We start from the raw sequence: 20814 nt of genomic DNA, 5'->3' as shown, positions 1-20814 counted from the left end.
TGGCATGCTCAAAAAAAGTGCAGGGAACAATCTTGATGAAAGTAGTATGTATGAAAGTGCATGCAAGTTGAAGGTAGATAAACACACATTTCCTGCAGATGCAGGCAGGGCCAAACTGGGAACTGAAACCGGCCCCACCCTGGCGGCCCACTGGGGAAACACCCGGTGCCCCCTACGGCCAGTCCGGCCCTGGCTGCAGGTAGGTCAAAGCGGGCCTGCAGCTCAGAAGGATTTTGCACAGAGACAATATTCTTCTACATTCATGTCTTTGCTACATGTTCAGCACACAGGTCAGAGATAACAAGAAGACAAGTTGTTCGTGGCGCCATCTTATGTTATGTGTATTTGTATAGCGCACAACTCAGGACTGTTGCAAAACTGGTCCTCAGTAACAAAACCAGAGCCAAAACCAGCACCCACCTTTCCGGCACACAGGGAAAGCACCCGGTGCCTGCTGCGGCCAGCCTGGCCCTGGAGGCCGTTCCAGGCTTTAGGAGCGAGGTAGGAGAAGGCACGGTCACCAGTTCTGGTTCTGCGTATGCAGAGGTGATGGGTGTTGAAAGAAGCAGCTGGGTTTAATTCGAATCCTAGCATGCGATGTCCAGTTGCATGAAATCTGCCATGCTGCTTCTGCTTATGGGCACTTTTGTTGGCTATCATAGCAGGTAACGTAAGGTTTGATTTGGCGTTGACTTGAACTCCATCTAGAAGATGAACTGATTTCTCTGTGCTCGTAATTAATAGCGCCATTTGTTTCCACGTGCCTGTGAGGTGTGATGTTAGCATATAAGCCCTACAGGGTGTCAATGTCAAGGAAATACAATATACGTGCAGTTTATGTACGCACAACATATTTCCTTCAGTTTCCAGTCAGTAATGGTGGACCAAGTATGAAACGCCTATGTACTGGGGCAAGAAAACCTACCACACTCCAGATTCTCACGTCCATCAACAACCTTTCAATATGGAGGCTTCGTCAGCCCACGAGGACGAGTGTCAGACTTACCGTTTCATTCTTCTTGCTGAAGACCGGCATGGCAACCGTCGTCATGAGCAGCAGACTCTGGGCCTGGGTCGCGAAGAGCTGTCATGGCACACAGAGGAAAAGAGTGGTTAGGTCAGTCTGGAGATCTGCGCTGCCAGCCAGAAGCAGGCTCCCCACGTGCCAGTTACAGCACAAAGATTCCTGCTTCTGACTGGTAATATGAGGGAATCAGATGTGTTGTTCAACATCCCTGAACAGCAGGTAGGGTAATTCTGTCATGGAGGGAACCAGGTCTTCCATGAACCGTAAACAAGCATCCTGGGACTGGTTTCTGGGTAACAGATCGGTGACTGGGGGTGAGTGTCTGAAAAGTTTCAGCGATCCGTCCATCATCTCCTTGTGTTTGCTTTGTTCGCCCTAAGTTGGCAGAGTATGCCCAGACGTGGGTCCCTTGCTCACTTTGACACTGGATTCAATCTAGCCTGGCTGATGAGGGCTGTTAGCCCGAAGCCGGTCCCAGGATGCTTGTTTACAGTCCAGGGAAGACCTGGCTTGGCAGTTCGGGCTGGATTGTTCCCATGAGGCACGGGGTCAGACTGATTTTCTTATCTGACTATGGATGTAGCCCTGATTACTGATGTCAAATGACATCCAGGAGACCAGTGCTGTGCAGCCATGCAGTAAACAGGCCAATAATGAAGGGGTTTTAGATTAGTAACCTCAAGGGTCAGGTGTCAATGCCTGGGTTGAACTACTGCAATGACGTTTACCTCAGCCTTTTGATTACATGATTGATGAATGGTCAAACAACAAATTTGTTCAGGATGTGGGCTCAAGATTGAAGTTTTCTTAGTGACTACATAAAATATATCCTAAAAAACATCTACAGCTCCCAGTGATTCAATGCAGCAATGTCAGCCGGTGAGTGGGTCACATATGCCACTTCCATCCCATACTAGATTTCCACACTATGGTCCTTCCAGACCCCTACGCTCACCCTCGTGGGCAGGCCCACTGAGAATTCGCCTCCTTTGGCTCTCCGCTGACAAGCAGATCATCTTCATCTATTTAAAGGTCTGAAGTCTCCTTTAAGCAATCTTTGGGTTCATATGTATTGTTCCAAATTAGCATCAACCCTCTGGCCCCCATTCATTCATTCATTCAACCCTCTGTCCCCATCTAGACCACCTGATATCATCTGTCTAGAGCCAAGACACGATAGGTATCTCATAAAAACAGTGCCGGATTAAACCCTGTGTAGGCCCCTAACAATCGAAATTTTGTGCCACCCCCTTGCAAATGATCTCCAAATACGTTTTCAATTTTCCCAACCAACAATTTAAATAAACCATGTTTTAATACAAAACTAAACATTAACAATTATTAATGTTATTAAGCATATATGAATAGAAACAATTAAAGAAAGCTTGATTGTAATTTTCTTTCAAGATCAAATTAGTATTATTTTGATCTGTTGTCGCAGGGCCCCTGAAAGAAGTGGGGCTCATAGGTCGGCGCCTAATTTTCCTATTGGGCAATCTGGAACTACTAAAAATACAAAATCAAACAATCATTCTAAAACACCAATGACTATCTACTTTACATTATCACAATTCTATATACCACAGGCCACTCTCTAGTGAGGGAGTTCACGTACATTTAAAAAAACAAGCTAGACACCCAGAGCGTCCCAGGTAACAGGAAACATCCAAATCCCGACACAGGAAATGTGTGTGCTGTCCCTAGATTAGAAGTAGTCTGTGTTTAAAGTGTAATAGATTAGACTACTCAGTTACCAGCTGTGCTTCTGGATGGCAAGGCCCACACTGCTGCTACCAACAGGACACTACAAGAGAGGGCCACCGACCAGCCGAAGGTAGACAAGTGATTGGGGGTGAAGAGGACAAGCTAAGGGAAAGCCGCTTGCAGACACGCCCATTGCAGCGTGTATGACAACACAGTCTTGGACATTGGACTGTGTCTGAACCTAGGTCACGCGAGGGGGTGTATTCTCGTAGCTGATCACAGTCCCTCTGTAAACCAGGGCTCGAGTCGGGGATACACGCAGGTACACGGCGTCCCCCCACTCTTTCCACAGGGTGGACGCCGTACCCCCTGCCAAGAAGTTGGGCCCCACAGAAATTGCTGAACTTGTCCCGGTGTCATTTTTAGACACCAGGACGTGTTCAGCAGCACCTGCACGTTGCCTGCTTTCAATTCCCAGCAGCAATGTGCAGGCAGCGAGGGAGCCTTTTTTTCACCTTCAGCAGGGCCAAAGTTAAGTGGCCATCCGGCCTCCTTTTGTTTGTATATGCTGACTGGGGGCTGACTGGGGGCCGCCTGGAACCTTACATTTAAATGTAAATGCCAAAGAGGGAAACAAAGACACACAGCTTGCCTTCTCTTCACAGGTACTTAAGAGAGGCATGCTTTTGCCTTTGTTCTGTCCCTGTATATAAATGCAGGCACTGTAAGCCTGTCAGATTGGTTAGTATGTCCCAGTATTTACACAAATATTTAAATAGCACTATTTTATTTATTTTATATCGCTACGTCGTAAAGTCATTAAGTCAATTGCATATTGTCCTACTTGGTCAGTCCCCCCACTTCTTTTTATAGGACTTGTGCCCTGGTGTAAACCCTCTCTCTAGCAACATGAACCTGTCCGGTTTGGTGAACATCGTTGCTGGAAGAGCCCATTGCAATGAAGTGAGGGGTGTGGATTGAAGATGCTCTTTGACAAAGGTGTTTGGTTAATCCCCTGCAGGTGGGCGGCAAGGTGTGTGTTTGTGTGCGCCTTCCCCACCCCCACGCCCGTGTGCCTCTGTGTAAATACCCTGCTCCAAGAATTCTGGACATTACTCGAGATAGTATTTTGAATACACGGGGTTCTTTGGTAATTTGTGGGGGTTCCCACATTCTTCTTTCAGCCATTGCCACAGATTTTCTCTATAATGTTTTGTCGGCCTTTTCAAACCGCTATGCCTGGAATATTGGACGTGGGCTATAACATTCGATTTAATATATAACTTAAAAGAAACATTGCTTCTCTAATTATAGTGCCTATAGAGGTCACCATGTGTATTGTGCCAACCAGTAAGGTTGGCAGCCCAATAAAAAGTACGGAAACGTATGATGCACTTTATGCGGCTCTCCATGTGCCTCATCATACGTGGACAGATGAAGCCGCTCATGTGGGGAGCAAGGGCCTTGACTGACGTCACAGAAGTGTCAATGCGTTGTGCAGATGACTTTCGATAGTCCGAAATATACAGTAGCACCTGGAATCCATATTCACAAAAGTATGGACAGGTGGCCAAGCGGCTGCTTCATAAGTTTCCAGTGTAGACACATGTTTGTAATTGGGAGTGGGACGGGTTTCCCTGGAGCGTATCCTACAGCACAGATCAGGACTAAGGAGTGGAATGTGCTGAGGGCAGACACCAATGAGGTCAACAAGCCTGCAAATATAAGTAGTGTTGGGTTTGCATGGTGTGTCCCGTAAGACAAAAAATGACAATCCGGGGAAATAGAAGAAACCAAAGCACCAAAGCATAAAACAATCCAATCACAGCTGTACATCTCACGACAAGGACGTTTAAATGCCGATAAGAGACAAAAACGAGGTTTGCGAAGGTGTGCTCTTAAAATAGGCACCCTGAGTCGATTGGTGCCTCTTCAAAATGCACTCGAATTAATCTTAGTGCGTTCTATTGTCGCTTTAAAAATCCCTGTTATTTAAACAAAAAAATCCCTGGCATTCTCTGGATATTTCGAGGGTCAAGCGAGGACTGTGCAGAGATAAGACGCAGATAAGAAGACTGCGGGAGGCCTGCGGTCCCTGCAGGGGACCCCATAGGAGGGCAAACCCCGTAGTAGGGCGCAGGTAACTGCAGGCCCGCCAGGGGGAGGGACGGGGGGCGGGGTTGGACAAGGGTAGGCCACCCCCCCTTTTTTTCCAGGGCTGATAAGGGGAGCACTTCCGCCCGGGCGCCCTCTTTGCTCTGCCCCCATTCACCGACGGTCGTCCCAGGCTGTTCTCGCCAGCCCCAGACACAGGTCCCTAGCCCCTTCTTCCCCCTCACTTCCCCCCCCCACGACGAGGCCCGCAATTTCACTCCCCAAAGGAGGTAAGGGATCATTTACGCCTCCCCCCTGAGCCCCGTCCTCGGTATATCCGAGTCGACAGGGCTCCGTGGTTTTACCACGGGGGAGTCTTTGATCCAAGTTTTGTTATTGTGGGGTCTCAGGCGTTTTCGTGCGTGGGGAAAGGCGGCGAGTAATGGCGCCATTGGGAGGGGATATGTTGTGTAACTGGGGAGACCTGTGTAAAGGCGAGGCAGTGGCGGGTTTAAAGGTGAGGCAGTGGCGGGGATCGGCGTGTGGGTCCGCCGCCATTGTCCACGTTAAAATATACTGAGCAAACAGGGGTAGCGTCTTAGGACGACACACGACCAGTCGTAGTTGAGTGTAGGGCAATGTTTAACTCGAGATGAGCATTTTAATGGCGGGGATCGTCTTGTGCATCTAAGATAATGATGCTGATCACCGTGTGGGTCCCGCCGCCGGTCGCATTTGTTTGTGGCGAGTTCTCAGTGGCGGGGGTCGACGGGTGGGCCGCATGCTGATCGCCGTGTGGGGCCCGCCGCCGTCACCAAATTCAAATATGGTGGTGGTGAGGCGCACGTTAAATAATGGAAAGGTTTGACCCGCCGCGACCATTTATAGGGCGAATTTCAGTTCTGATCGCGTGGGCCGCATGCTGCTCGCCGTGTGGGCCCCGCCGCCGTCACCAATTTCAATGGTGGTGTTGATGCGCGCGTAAAGTTGTCGGAATGGCTGTATCCGCCGTGATCGGTTGGAAGGTGATTCATAATGCGTTGCTCACCGCGTGGTTTCGCCGCCGCTGGCTGCAGGTACAATGGGCCGCTGCAATGGAGGTGCTTGCTAGTCGGGCAGTCACGAGCGGCGAGGTCAGCCCCCCCCCCTGGTCTGGATGGGCCGTCTGAGCATCGCCCCCCCCCCCCGTTTTTGGGCGGCGGGGCAACCCCTCTGGGTGTTCCGTACTAACATCGCCACCCCACCTCCCCGTTTGTGGGCGGGTTGTATGTCGGCGCAGGGTCGGTTGGTCGGGGGGGGGGCAGCGGGGTCAGGGCAAGCAGTGGCGCAGCAGCGCGTTAAGCGGGGGTTTGCGGGGGTTGCGTGGTCGGGCGTGACACGCTGAAGGGTGCATCACGGTGCGGCAGTGCGTTTGGCAGGGGTTTGTGTGCACGGCCTGCCTTGTGCAGGTTGGGGGGTGCACACATGGCCCTCGATTTTACTTTAATTTACGGCCGGGTTTCCACTGCTGCCGGAGGACTTGGGACAAGAAAAGCCCAAGGCAGGCAAGGTTAAAAGGCAGCTTCGTCAGTGGGCGGGCAGCTTCGTCTGGGGGGGATGCAGGGCGGGGGTGTGCGCCACCAGGTATTTCGATCCCTCGATGGTCACACATCCGGCACGGGCACTATGCAATTTCATATAGGTCAGGAGGACAGTTAACGTTACGGTCTGTTACTGATCCCCCATGCAGCATAAATACTGGTAGTAAGTACGCTGGGAAACAAGTCAATGCCATTAATATGATGTGCGCTAAGAGATGGTTGTAATGATTTAAAAATGGGTGTATTGGCTGTTACATGTCATAATTGCGTGTTCCCCCAATTTCAGGCAACTAAAGATAGCGACATAACGCGACGGGAGTACGTCCCTCCCCCACCCCCTCAAGCATAAGGTAAGAGCTGCAGGTGGGGTTGGCCATTGAAGGGGTAGGGATAACACATCCGAAGGGGCCGATGTTCATGGTCCGGTCCTTTTGGTTAGGGGTGACGGGGTCCCGGCCGGGGACTGGTGCGTTAGGCCTGGTCCCACAGGGGCCAGCTACCGGGAAAACGGGGTAGGGCTAATGAAAATGGTGTTTATATCAACATATACAGGGCTGTGGTACCCGACAGGCATCGCGGCGTCGTATTAAGGAACAGCGTGGCCCCCCCCCTCTTTGTTTCAACAGTTCAAACCCCAAGTAAGTACTAAAAGGATGATGAGAACGCAATTGGAGTGAGCTGGAGGATACATATGGGGGATAGGTCCAAGTAGTCACAACATTTTTCTTGCAGGAAGTGGCCTGACGATGGCAGAAATAAGAGCAGATGGTGTAGGACCAGGCACGGCCGTGACAGAAGCTCAAGCGGCGCACGCGGCAATCTTCCTGCAGCTAGTCGAGACAAACGGTGTGGCATGGGCTACCAATTTACTGAAGGGCAGCACGGCGAACCCATGTGTGAACAATGACATTATTGCAGTCGAGGACGAGGACACTAGTGGTGCTGGACACGTTAGAGCGTCCAAAAGAGCTAAGGTGCCCACAAACAAAGACTTTCCGCCACCTCCAAAAAAGAAGGGCACTGTTAATGCCGTAGTCGCAGTGGTGCATGACGTTCCACGCACTTCGGACTTGTCGGACAGGGTCCAGGAGTTTCCTGGCCCATCAATGGTGCCTGCTAACAGGCACCCGGCTGTGGAATACGCTACCAGAAGCGATCTGGGTAAGATGATGTCCACATTAGAAATATTCATGAAAGAGATGAGGGAAAGTGTGATGCCGGGTCCCAGCGGTGGGGCACGACCATCCAATGTGTGGGGAGCCGGTGCCGTTGACAATGGCACATTGGGAGATACTGGGAGAGGGCAGGAGGGTACAGACTTGACAAGCATTCCACCCGCACCCCCGGGGACCGGTTCAGCACCCCCTGTTGTCCCCTCGGGTCCGCACATCATACCAGCGACCCCGGCAGTGCCTGCGCCCCTGGCACCGCAGCCACCAAACCCGCTAGCCCCATCCCCAGAGGCGCCAGCACCCTCGTCCAACATAGCGAATCCGGCTCCCACGCCACCAGCACCTTCCCCAGCCTTGCCAGGCGAGGAAGATATGCAATTCGACGCCCCCTTACTATCAGGCCGCTCTTGCTTATCTTGGGAGGTCCCGCAGACAGCAAAGGAATTAATTTGGAGGCGAGAATTTATAGACATTTTCTCTTTACTGATGCTGGGTCAGCAAGGGGCAGATGCACGCAAGGCGGGTGTGAAGGAAGACGAAAAGAAAGTGAGATTCCAGCCATGGCCAGAGAAGAGCATCGATAACTGGTTGCAGGCCTTCGCTATATTGTCCTCGGTCATTATGGAGAAGTTTAGCGACCAAGGCCCAGGGCTGGTACTGTATGGGAGGCTCATCCACAACGAAGCAAAGAAGTGGGGAGGTGTAGGCTGGTTAGAATACGATAGAGAGTTCAGGAAGAAAATGTCCAGATCTCCCAAGATGCGTTGGGACCATAAAGAGGTGCAGCTATGGATGGACCATATGGGGTCCAGGGCGCTCCAAGGGGTTACGACAAACAGCAAGGTGCAGGATACCGTAACAGCGCATAGTGACAAAGGCAGCCCCGCGGCACAGCCGGACCAGAGGACGCCGCCCTTTCGAGGGGGCTATAAGGGGAGAGGTCAAAAAAGGGGAAGCGGGAAGCATTCGCAAGGGTCATCTCCAGGGTCATGCAGGTTATTCAACGGTGGACACTGCCACTGGGGGAGTTCCTGCAGATTCACGCATACGTGCAGTAATTGCGGAGGGCAGCACCAAGCGGGAGCATGTAGGTCTAACAAAGCACAAAGGCAAGGTAGCTATCACGGTGGTAGGGGCGGGTCGCGGCAGAACAAGTAACTCACACGCAGCCCTATCTAGCTCAAACTCCACCCCCCTGACCACCCCCCCCAGCATCCCGCGGCTTAACAAATCACCCCCTGCCTGTACTTCCCCAGAGTTGCTGCCAGATCTGCCAGAGCTGGGCGCAGTGAAAGGGCCCTCACCGATTAAACTGGAGCGATTGGTGCCATTGCTGAACAAATACCCCAACAAAATTGATGGGAGATTGCTCCTTGGGGGTTTTGCTGAGGGCTTTATTATCCCATACACAGGAGCTCCTGCCGCCAGAGATGCAGACAATTTGAAATCGGCTAGGGACAATCCGGAAGTAGTGAGAGCCAAAGTGGGTAAGGAACTCGAACTGGGGAGGGTTGCTGGCCCATTCCCGCTACCGCCATTAGCCAACTTTGTGGTATCTCCGCTGGGGATAGTACCGAAGAAAGAGCCTGGATCATTTAGGCTGATCCACCACTTGTCATACCCGGAGGGAGAGTCAGTTAATCACAATCTGGAAGAAGGGGTATGCTCTGTCTCGTATTGTTCATTTGATGTAGCCATTGACCTCGTGCGCAGAGCCGGGAAAGGGGCCTGGTTAGCAAAAGCGGATATTGAGTCTGCTTTCCGACTCCTGCCAGTGCACCCCAGCAGCCAGAACCTACTGGGTTTCAGGCTGGGCAACGAGTACTATTACGACAGATGCATGCCCATGGGTTGCTCCATTTCCTGCGCTTTCTTTGAAGCCTTCAGCACATTTTTACAATGGGTACTACAAGGCGTGGAGGGTGTCCTAGGCGTCACCCATTACCTGGATGACTTCCTGTTTGTAGGCAAGGCAGAGTCAGACGAGTGTGCAGGGGCATTGGCAAAATTTCAAATTATGACGAAGTATCTGGGAGTTCCACTGGCTCCTGGGAAGACCGTGGGTCCAGCGCAGGCTTTAGTCTTCTTAGGGATAGAAATTGACACATTAACAGGTGAGGCCAGGCTCCCAGCAGACAAGGTCAATGAACTAGCGGCCCAGATCAAACAGGTGCTAGGGCAGGACAAGGTGTCATTGGACGACATCCAAAGCCTACATGGGAGATTAAGCTTCGCTACAAAAGTGATACCAGCGGGCAGGGCCTTCGCGCGCAGGTTAGCCAGGACAGCAGCGAAGATCAGGCGCAAACACCACCAAGTGAGGTTGAGCTTTGGGGTTAAAGAAGACCTAAGGGTGTGGGGGGACTTCCTCGAACATTTCAATGGATCAGTGATAAGGAGGGATCCCTGGACCAGCAGCCAGGAGCTGACGTTGTTTACTGACGTGTCAGGCAGGGACGGCTTTGGGGTAATTCTAGACAGAGATTGGTGCGCGGCAGGATGGCACAATGCTTGGAGGAAGAAAAAGATTACCTCTAACATAACAGTTTTGGAACTATTCCCGATTGTGGTGGCTTTCCACCTTTGGCCTGCCTTACTGTCTGCGAAAAGAGTGGTCCTATGGTCGGACAACATGGCGGTAGTCCAAGCCATCAATACCCAGTCGGCCTCTTGTGCACTTGTGTTATGTTTACTAAGGGAATTGGTAAAAGTGTGTTTATACAACAATGTGGAATGCAAAGCTAAGCACATCCCGGGAGTTCTAAACACGGCTGCTGACGCACTTTCCCGTTTCCATTGGCAGCGGTTTCGAGAGGCGTGGCCAAGGGCGAGGGAAGAGATGACGCCTTTCCCGGCTCGGCTATGGCACCTGCTGCGGTGGCGTTGCGCATCAGAGAACTAGGCGAGATGTCAGTGGCACCTAGAACGATGAGGAGATACCAAACTTGTGTGAAGACATTCTGCGAGGTCATGGGCCCTTGGGAGCGGGAGGAGTCTAGACAGGTTGGGAAAGTGCAGGCATTCATGGTCTGGGCGAGGGATGAAGGGAAGAGTCACTCCTGGATAGCGGGGCATTTGTCTGCCATCGGACACCATGCTCGCTTGGAGGGTCAGAAGGACCCCACGACAGCATGTACAACTAGGGCGGCACTCAAAGGATGGGCGAGAGTGATGCCCCGAGTGGCTGACCAGAGGGCCCCCATTGACTATGACACACTGAAGAACATGATAGACGCCTTACCTACAGTCACATACTCCACCTATGAGTCAGCACTCTTTGCAGCAACGTTTAGCTTAGCATTCTTTGGAGCCTTTAGGATTGGGGAACTAGTGGCAAGGTCCAAAAAAGAGCATAACACAAGGGCTATATCGGTTAAGGACGTCCGCACAACTGCGGAGTCAGTTGAGATCTTTCTACACTCATCAAAGACAGACCAGTCAGGCAGGGGTAGGAACATCACATTACAGCGATTGGGGAATGACAGTTACTGCCCGGTGGCCCTGCTGGCCACTTTCCTGCCCCTTCGCCCACAGACAGACGGCCTGCTACTTATCCACTCTGATGGTTCCCCGGTCACCAAGTACCAGGTGGAGCATGTGATGCAGGGGTGTTTATTCCTGGCAGGATACACCATAGAAGGGGCCAAGTTTAGCACACACTCCTTTAGAATAGGTGCAGCCACAACGGCTTTTAGGGCAGGCCTCCCTGCAGAAACTATAAAAAAAAGTGGGTCGTTGGGAATCCAACTGCTACAGGAGGTATGTCAGACCTCTGAGCATTGTACTACCGGTGAGCACACAGTTGGTCAATGACGTGTAAATAATATATATAACATGGTGGTTCACTTTCAGTAAACCGCGAGGCGTGTGTTGTTTGCAGTGCTTTTAATGTGTCAATAAAATACATTTGTCAACATACTGTGTTTTATTACAGGGTCAGAGGTATGGGTGATGGGGCACTCCTACGTCACAAGACTGGCGAGATGGGTGAATGCCAACACATGGAAGCACGGGTTCAACAACACCAACATATCATGGTTCGGCTTCCCTGGGATGCACTGGGCCGCACTGATAGGGACGCTGCGTAGATTACTGAGGGAACACAGGCAGAAGCCAAGCATCCTGGTGGTGCACCTGGGGGGGAACGACCTGGTGTCATTAGGCAAAAGGCGTTTGTTAGATACAATGCGGAAAGATTTAAGCATCCTGAGCAGCGAATTGGGGCAGTGCAACATATACTGGTCAGAAATTTCCCCAAGACCTCTTTGGCACGGCGCAATATCGCATGGGGCATTAGAAGTTACCCGCAGGCGCGTCAACGCAGCGATGCGCAAATTCAGCGAACAGAGAGGCATAGGTTTCATCAGGCATGGCTTGCTGCATGACAAATCTATTGGATGCTGGGAATCCGATGGGGTGCACTTGTCCAAAGTGGGGATGGCAATTTTCCTACTGGACTTGGGGGAGGCGCTAGAAACAGCCGGATGCAGATAAAAAGCTAACTAAAAGGCTAGGTGGTGGGGGCTCTGGGCGCAGCGGGTGCCACGCCCAGGGCTGTGGAAAAAGTACTAGGCGACCCCCATGCAGGACAGGCGCAGGAACAGGACCTGAAGCCACAGTGCGAGAGGCACAATAATGAGTCATACATAAGCCGAGGGGCCCTTCTTGGGGACTTGGTTCTACGGCACCCCGTTAGTCCTTAGGGCGGTTGTAAGCCTGAGCAACCGGGGGTTTGCTAATAACGCCCCTCCTGACTGGGCAAGGTGTGAGTTAACTCTCCCTGGTCCAGAGGGGGGGGGGGGGCAGGTGGACGATAGGTCCATCGGGGGGAGGCTTGCCTCCCAGGTTCGACACATGGCCAGGGCCACTAGTGTCTGCTTCATTGGCTCTACTTCAGGCGCCCTGCAACAAGGGGTTGCGGGGTGGGGGGTCGCCTGTCAGTTAACCCGCTCTGTTATTTGTATCACAAATAAACCTGCAACTTTTTATTCCCAACATACTTGTCTGTGTATCATTTGGGCGGTGAGGGTTGTGGGACAAGGGTACCGATGCCACTACTATGCGGGAGGCCCGCGGTCCCTGCAGGGGACCCCATAGGAGGGCAAACCCCGTAGTAGGGCGCAGGTAACCGCAGGCCCGCCAGGGGGAGGGACGGGGGCGGGGTTGGACAAGGGTAGGCCACCCCCCCTTTTTTTCCAGGGCTGATAAGGGGAGCACTTCCGCCCGGGCGCCCTCTTTGCTCTGCCCCCCTTCACCGACGGTCGTCCCAGGCTGTCCTCGCCAGCCCCAGACACAGGTCCCTAGCCCCTTCTTCCCCCTCACTTCCCCCCCCCACGACGCGGACGCGAGGCCCGCAATTTCACTCCCCTCCCTACCACTCACCCGCTGAAAGGGGGGAAGTGAGGAGGGGGGATAACTAATGATGTTGTTGTTTTTCAGGTTGCAGGAGGAGTTACAAGACGACCCCCATGCAGGACAGGCGCAGGAACAGGACCTGAAGCCACAGTGCGAGAGGCACAATAATGAGTCATACATAAGCCGAGGGGCCCTTCTTGGGGACTTGGTTCTACGGCACCCCGTTAGTCCTTAGGGCGGTTGTAAGCCTGAGCAACCGGGGTTTTGCTAATAACGCCCCTCCTGACTGGGCAAGGTGTGAGTTAACTCTCCCTGGTCCAGAGGGGGGGGGGGCAGGTGGACAATAGGCCCATCGGGGGGAGGCTTGCCTCCCAGGTTCGACACATGGCCAGGGCCACTAGTGTCTGCTTCATTGGCTCTACTTCAGGCGCCCTGCAACAAGGGGTTGCGGGGTGGGGGGTCGCCTGTCAGTTAACCCGCTCTGTTATTTGTATCACAAATAAACCTGCAACTTTTTATTCCCAACATACTTGTCTGTGTATCATTTGGGCGGTGAGGGTTGTGGGACAAGGGTACCGATGCCACTACTATGAAATGGTGACTTGCTAGCCAGCTGCTAAGCGTAATGAAATGAAATGAAATGAAAAATTGCATTTGTATAGCGCATAACTGCCCTAGGGCCTCGCAGCGCTTGAAGATAAAATGGTTTAGCGCAGGCTCGGGGCAGATCAGCAGGATTTAGCAAACAAATGCGTTTTCAAGGACTTTCTGAATGAGAGGAGGTTGCTATTTCCTCGGATGGCAAAGGGGAGGGCATTCCAAAGTCTGGTCGCCGAATGGGAAAAAGAGCGGCCACCCCAACGGGCTTTGTTAATTTTAGAGGAGGTGGCCAGCTGCAAGGTACCAGACCGAAGGGGGCGTGCTGGGACATAAGGCGTGACCAAAGGGTGCAGAATCGCTGGGCCTACACGGTGAAAGGATTTGTGCATAATGCACAAAGCTTTAAACTGCACTCTGGCAGCCATTGGGAGCCAGTGGAGGTCTTTCAGAGCCTTCCTCGCCGACTGCCGACGGGAGAGATTGAACAGTAGGCGGGCCGCACTGTTTTGTGTGACCTGAAGCCTCTGCAGTACCGAAGCCGGTGCTCCTAGGTAGAGAGCATTCCCATAATCCAGGCGAGAGAGAATCAGGGCCTGGACCATGGTCCTCCTCGCCTGGAAAGGGAGCAAAGGGAGCACCCGCCGGAGCATCCTCATTAGTCCAAAGCAAGTGGCGGCAGTCTTAGTAGCCTGGACCGAGAAATCAAGGGCGGTGTCAAGCCAGATCCCGAGGCTCTTTATCTGGGACTTGGGGGCAGGAGGAGCGCCAAGACATGGTGGCCAGACGGGTGCAAGAGCAGACGGGGAGGGATTTCCGAGTAGAATGATGTCTGTCTTCTCCCCGTTAAGCTTCAAACAGGAGGCTTGCATCCATCTGGCAACAGCCTCTAGACAGGGGCCTAAGGTGTCGGATGATCCATCTGCGTGGTCTAACGAGACCACAAGCTGCGTGTCATCCGCGTAGGTGACTATACGCACACCAAAGGGATGGACTATCCTGTCCAGAGGTTCCATGTAGGCGTTAAAGAGGGTCGGGCTCAGGGAGGAGCCCTGAGGGACCCCACACCTGAGAGGGTGTTTGGGAGAGACTATCTCACCCTCGAAGACCTGGAAAAAGCGCTCACTCAGAAAGGAGGTAAGCCAGTCTAGAGCCGCGCCCGACACGCCCATGCCCGCCAGTCGGTGTAATAGCGTGGCATGGTTCACCGTGTCGAACGCGGCGCTAAGGTCTAACAGGATAATGGCCACCTTTCCTCCCCGATCCAAAGTCGTTCTTGCTTCCTCTGTAACCGCTAACATAGCGGTTTCTGTGCCATGTTGAGGGCGAAAACCTGTCTGGGAGGCACGCAACAGACAGTTGGACTCCAAATAGTCTGTTAAGATATTGTTGGCGTGCCTCTCCAGCAGTTTACTCAGCCAGGGGAGCAACGAAATGGGGCGATAGTTGGACAAGTTGCTCTGGTCCAGGGAGGGCTTCTTGAGAAGCGCCCTCACCATGGCGCACTTCCAGGGGAGTGGGACCGACCTGGCCACGATGGAGGTGTTTAAGGCTTCCAGGATGACAGGACGAATAACGTCCAGTGCCTTGACAAGGATCCGGGGGGGTGCCGGGTCATTGGGAGACCCGGAAGAAACTTTAGAAATTAATCTATCCAGGCTGCCGGCATCAAGAAGCGGAATTATATCCAGTTTGCAGAGAGCCGGAGAATCAGCTGGCTTAGATGGGACGGAGGGGGCGTTGACCGTAGGATTACTAAAAGAAGAGTATATGGTCGAAATTTTCTTGGAGAAGAAGGCAGCTAGCTCATTACAGCGGTCTTGTGCCCCTTCAGCAGTAGGACGCTCAGCCGGGGGTGAAATAAGGGACTTGGCTATCCTAAAGATTTCCCTAGGCGCGTTGGCTGCAGCACTAATTTTCCCTTCGTAGAAGGAGGTTTGCGCCAATTTAATCTCTGATTTATAGAGCCTTATTGCGGACCTATAATCATCTTTCCTAGACAGAGAATGGTCCTTCCTCCACGCTCTCTCTAGTTTGCGGCAGTCAAGCTTTAATAACCTCAGAGCAGGAGTGTACCAGGGTGCAACTTTAGGTCTTCTGATGAGTTTACAGGGGCGTTTGGGAAGAACTCGGTCTAGGGTGCTGGAGATCCAGTGATCAAAGTTGCTAGAAGCAGAGGCAGGGGTCAAGGCCCTTCTCGGGGGGTCTTGAGTGAGAGCCAATGTCCAGTCGGTGAGGGGAAGTGAGGACCATTTCCTGCCCATAATGGACTGCATTACCATCAAAGTACACTAGATGGCAGCATCATATTAGAGTTGGCATACATTTGCATGTTCAGAGTCTGTCTGTACTTCTTCAAGAGCGGCTGAAAACAATAATTCTACAAAATTACAGACACCCACAGAATCACCTCATCCGCCGACCGTGGGCCTTTTTAATGGCAGTGTAACCTGTAATTAAGATATGGTAGCAACTCTGGGCGTGCGCGTGTTCAACAGGTGACATCTTCGTTTTAATTGCAGGCTCTGAATGCATTTCCAGATCATTATCTGAAGTATGAATATTAATGCTGAATTGTTGAAGGTTCATGGCAGACACGTTCTCTAGCGGTTGGCAGCGTTTCCCTGGCTATCTCTGCAAACGCTCTGGCCTGTTCGACAGCTCCGGTATTTTGTAGGCTTGTTGTTTCTTTATCACCACATAAGTTGACAAGCTTTCTCATTCAAGTTCAACAAATGTCCCTATAAGTATATTTATGTTACAAATGTGATATCCCCCAAGGCGCGTCCCTCCAGGGCGCCCTGACAGAGTCCCACGGCCATTCAAACCCAGGAGGACACAGACCTTCCAGTTCGAAAACAGATGGAGCTATTTTAGCAGAGCTGCGTGACGTTGTTTTCTGACATCACCGGAGAGAGGGTAACATTCGATGGGAACTATTCTTAAACTTCGGCCTCTGGGATTTGAACACAGTTTTAAAGCCTGAAGAGCCTGGTCACATAACAATCAAATTATGCGGTCGAATTTGGCACATTTTGAAGCACGTTAAAGTCACTATTTTCTCATTTTTACACATTTACACTGTATGCAAGGTTGCAGCTCATTAATATCAGGTTAACACCAGGGTTGGATTGGGATTAATAATCGGCTCGGGCACGATAAAACAAGTGGCCCACATTTGCATATTGCCTTTCCACAAACCACTGCTTCTGTGAAATGTTATTTAAAAAAGGGGGGGGGATGTTAAAACATGCACAGATTAGTTCACACTGGTGAAACACACACCTGAAAACAAGTGAGGCCACTTTTGCTCAGGCCCCCTGCCGTCGCTCACTATGCATACATTAATGTGCAGGGCCAGCAAGAGTAAGGGAGTGACACCTTTGCTGTTGATAAAAGGCAGGTAATGGACGATCATCTACCTCCAGAAACGCCACTCAGGCACGCACTGGGCCTCTGGCGGCATCGAACAACGCAGAAACCGCCCAAATCGCCCCCCCAGGCTGCTCTAAAAAGCAGCCCAGAGCAGAAATTCGGATACCGGCCCCTCGGGCATTGCCTGAGTGCCCACGTTACCAATCCAACACTGGTTAACACCTAAAAATATTTGCTACTTGTGAGCTTATACTATTGTGTTTGTGAAAATTTGTGAGTGACTGCCTTAGAGTGAAAATGCCCAAGGGGAATTTTATTTACTGACTTACTAACACCTAAATACAGCAATCAGCAAAATAAAGGTCACCTTTCTGTGCGTGACAAAAACCTGCCACTGCGCAGCAATACATATGGTAGCCTCTTAGCAAGAAACAAACATTTCTTAAAATCTACAAATTATACAGAAAATGACGGATTATGTGGCAAGTATAATAATGCAAACAAAAAACACTGCAGCTGCAGAATCGCATAATTCCAGTGGCCCTGAGCCTGAAGGGACACAGCATTCTAAGGCCCTCGTTACGAGTGGCCCTGAACATCATCATCGAAGGGCATACGAAGGTTGGGAGCCCTTAGAGGGCATACCACTCTAGGTCATTCCAACTTACCAGGGGACTCAGGCCCAAAATAACCGGGTCTGAAAATATTGGATCCAATAATCTCTAGCCCAAACATACTGAACTTGTGTGCGGTACTGGGAGGGCTGCAGGCAGCAGCAGAGCTGAGCGCGCCTCCTCTTGCCTTCTTTCTGCAATATGGGGGGACGAGATACAAATGCTCTCCCCCTCTCCTCAGGCCTAGTCTGCACTCCCATCGTGTCACGGGCCTCCAGAAAGCCCCCACAGTAGTCCTCTGAAAGGTTGAAAACCATGCAGATTTGGACACGGTGTCGCTGAGTGTTCGTGATATTCAAACTTCCGGGGACAATACATCATAATCTCTAGTTTTAGCTGTGATGTCAGCAGCCGGAGTAGGAGCCTCAGGCGCCATTGTATTCTCGCACCTAAGCATGGTAGACTTGTACTGAGGCCTCTAGGGGTGTGAAGTTGCTGCGCTGCATTGTGTGAATGGGAAGAGCTGAAAAGTGCCAATGCGTGAATGGGAAGAGCTGAAAAGCGCCATTTCTACTAAGATATGGCATTCTACTGCTCTCTCCTAGCGCTGGCGCTCTGGTGGCTGCCTAGCGCCAACTTCAACTATGGTGCAAGGGTTACAGCTTTATAAGATACCTTCCTGCACAAAAACAATCCAAAGAGGCATAGTTCTCTTTATATGCGTGATGCAGATTGCATTACATACACAAAGAGGACGTAACACATTTTTCCTTGTTACTCCTCTCTGTGGTAGGCTTACCAATTCCATGCAATTCCAGCATTGGACATTAGTAAATTTGGAATTGTTTGAAATCCATGGGTGGAATCACAGCAATGCCTACTACTAAAAAATGTAACGTAACACAGTACAAGCTGCTGCATTGTGTTACATTTCTTTACAAAGCCACGCAAGACCAAGCAAATCAGGCCTTGTCTGGCATTGTAAATATTAAATATGGCTGTGCATTGTGCTGCATCATCTTGTGCAATGCAAGGGTGATGCAAATGGCTAGATATCATCTGGGCCGAAGTGTCTCCAGGTACTGTCAGGTACTTCACAAATGCAAATCTCTGTTTTGAAAAGCAGACAACCTGCACTTCTCAGCACAGTTACAATACTTTTCATGGGAGAGTACCAGCACTTCTCACTAGCAAATAGGTACTCTGAAACAGTGAGCACCTGCACTTCTATATTTCCATTTTCAGCACTGCAAGGTTTAGATCATGACACCCCCCCCTTTTGCAGGCACTCTACGCAGTGTCCGGGAAGGTTTTCAAGTACTAGTAAAGTCTGAAAGTTCCTAGATAAAACGACACACAAGATGGGGTTATTTGCTCCAGCATTCCCACCTTATTGTGTTTTATAAAACAGAAAACTCATCTAGGAGTACAAGTTGAGTTACCACCACACGAGCTAGCACAGAAACACACCACCACCACAGAGCACTACATGAGCGCACGGCACAAGCAGGTACATGGTTACCTCTTCGGTGTTTGGCAGCTAGTATTGCCAGCAGCAAATCAGCAGATGAATGAATGGATGAAGAGATGAATGAAAGAAAGTTGTGTAAGCAGACAGACACCAGGGAAGGAAAGGTGCAAGCCATGAATGAAGAGATCAACAAAGACAATGCAGACAAACTTTGGACATGGCACGGCGATGTAATGGAAATATAAGGCGTAAACTGGGTTCAAGGCCCTACTGCGCCCTAAATCATGTGCATGAAACAGGAAGTATGAAGGGTGGAGGTGGTGCCCCAAACCGACCAGAAACTGGGTTCACATTACCCCAGCCCAGGGTAGCGGGAGATTTATAGAATTCACTATCATTATTCAGACCTATAGATTCCACTACTCAGCCACTCACTGAATTAACAAGAAGTGTGTTTTTCAAAAGGATGAATGTACAGATGGATGTGCACATGACTCATTCACTCTTCAGCTTCTGTATGGTCATTGCTCATCTTTGGCTACATTTACACACTTTTCTTTCCTTAATTCTCTTCCCTCCCGACCTGTTTCAATCTTACTTTCACCCGTGGTCCCCTCTCTTCCTACATTCCCAGCATTAGTCTTATGCTGATCTTCCCCTCAGTTTTGGTCTTTCCTTTGTTCCTAGATCCAAACTCATTTCCAAGTAGGTGGATGATGAAAACCTCGAAATTTAAAAAATAGTGCTCAAAAATACTACTGGGCAGTCACAACAGGGAAAGGTTGACGTGAGTGGGAAATAATTCACTTGTGGTGAGAATTGTACATCAAAGCCACAACCGCTAAATTCGGTAGGAGTTTTATTAAGGCTGGCACTGTCCTGTACTGTACCTATTGCAGCTTTTAAACATGTATTGAAAAGTTATAAGTAACTTGGATAACTTTTTACCAGACAATCCTAATAATTTCTGCAGTAATAGAACGCATTATATTAGTAATATTTGACATCCTTTCCCAATACATGCTAGAACTTTTTTAAATAGTTACACATATTTGTTAAAACAACAATAATTTTGGTACATTTGAAGAACGAAGCCCCCCCCCCCCCAAAAAAACACTTTGTGCGTCTCTCTTCATATAAGCACTACCCGTTTGCAGGGGGCATTTTTCCCCCAAAAATATACGTTTTAATTTTGCAGGACTTAAAAGGGGGACAATGACCCTTTTTTGTTGGAGTCGTTTCTAGGTTTCTCCCTCTGAACCCCCTCGTCCTCGTTCCCTGCAGGCTATTTCTTCCCTCTCTAGTGTTCTGCAGTTCTCTCTCTTCTCATTTGGTATCCCCTAACCCCTTAGCATGCATTCCCCTTGCCTATCCTGTAGTTCTCCCACTCTCTCCGTTCAGGCTCTCCCAACTTAAAATGCAGCTTCTCTCCCAGGCTTTGCATTATTGGCGTCTTCTTTCCCAGCTTCCTTTTCCCTGTTACTTGTTTAACACATTCACAGTGACACTCTGATATATTTCCTTTCTGCTTACTTACCTATTGTCACCTCCTAAATTTGCACCACACTTCTTTTCTGCATTTAACAGACATGGGACACTTTGGTATTACAGAAGGGGCCGCGGTTTATCTCGGAAACCCTTTCTCTTTCTACCCTTTGTTTTCCTTGCTTCTCTGGCTCCTCTCCCTGCAGCTCTACAAGCTCGTTTTCTGCATTAGCTCCTCTGTGGTGTGCTGTCTATTATCGCAAATTAATTACCATATGACAAATATGAGTGTCTCATTACATTCCTTTCCAAGGGGTTGTTGGAATTTTGACAATTTGTA

General features: G+C 50.6%; 1 protein-coding gene across 1 annotated transcript in view; it reads right to left on the bottom strand.

Moving 5' to 3' along the window:
* CACNA2D4 (calcium voltage-gated channel auxiliary subunit alpha2delta 4) overlaps positions 1-20814 on the bottom strand; it is a 924019-nt gene that overhangs the window by 521154 nt on the left and 382051 nt on the right. The window contains exon 14 of the mRNA XM_078673672.1: positions 1007-1084. Coding sequence (XP_078529798.1) covers positions 1007-1084 — 78 coding nt within the window. The remainder of the gene's footprint in view (positions 1-1006; positions 1085-20814) is intronic.

The sequence above is a fragment of the Lissotriton helveticus genome, chromosome 1_1, assembly GCF_964261635.1.
Source record: "Lissotriton helveticus chromosome 1_1, aLisHel1.1, whole genome shotgun sequence".
NCBI classification, from domain to species: domain Eukaryota; kingdom Metazoa; phylum Chordata; class Amphibia; order Caudata; family Salamandridae; genus Lissotriton; species Lissotriton helveticus.
The sequence above is the reverse complement of the archived record's forward strand: the minus strand, read 5'-3'. Positions and strand labels throughout refer to the sequence as shown.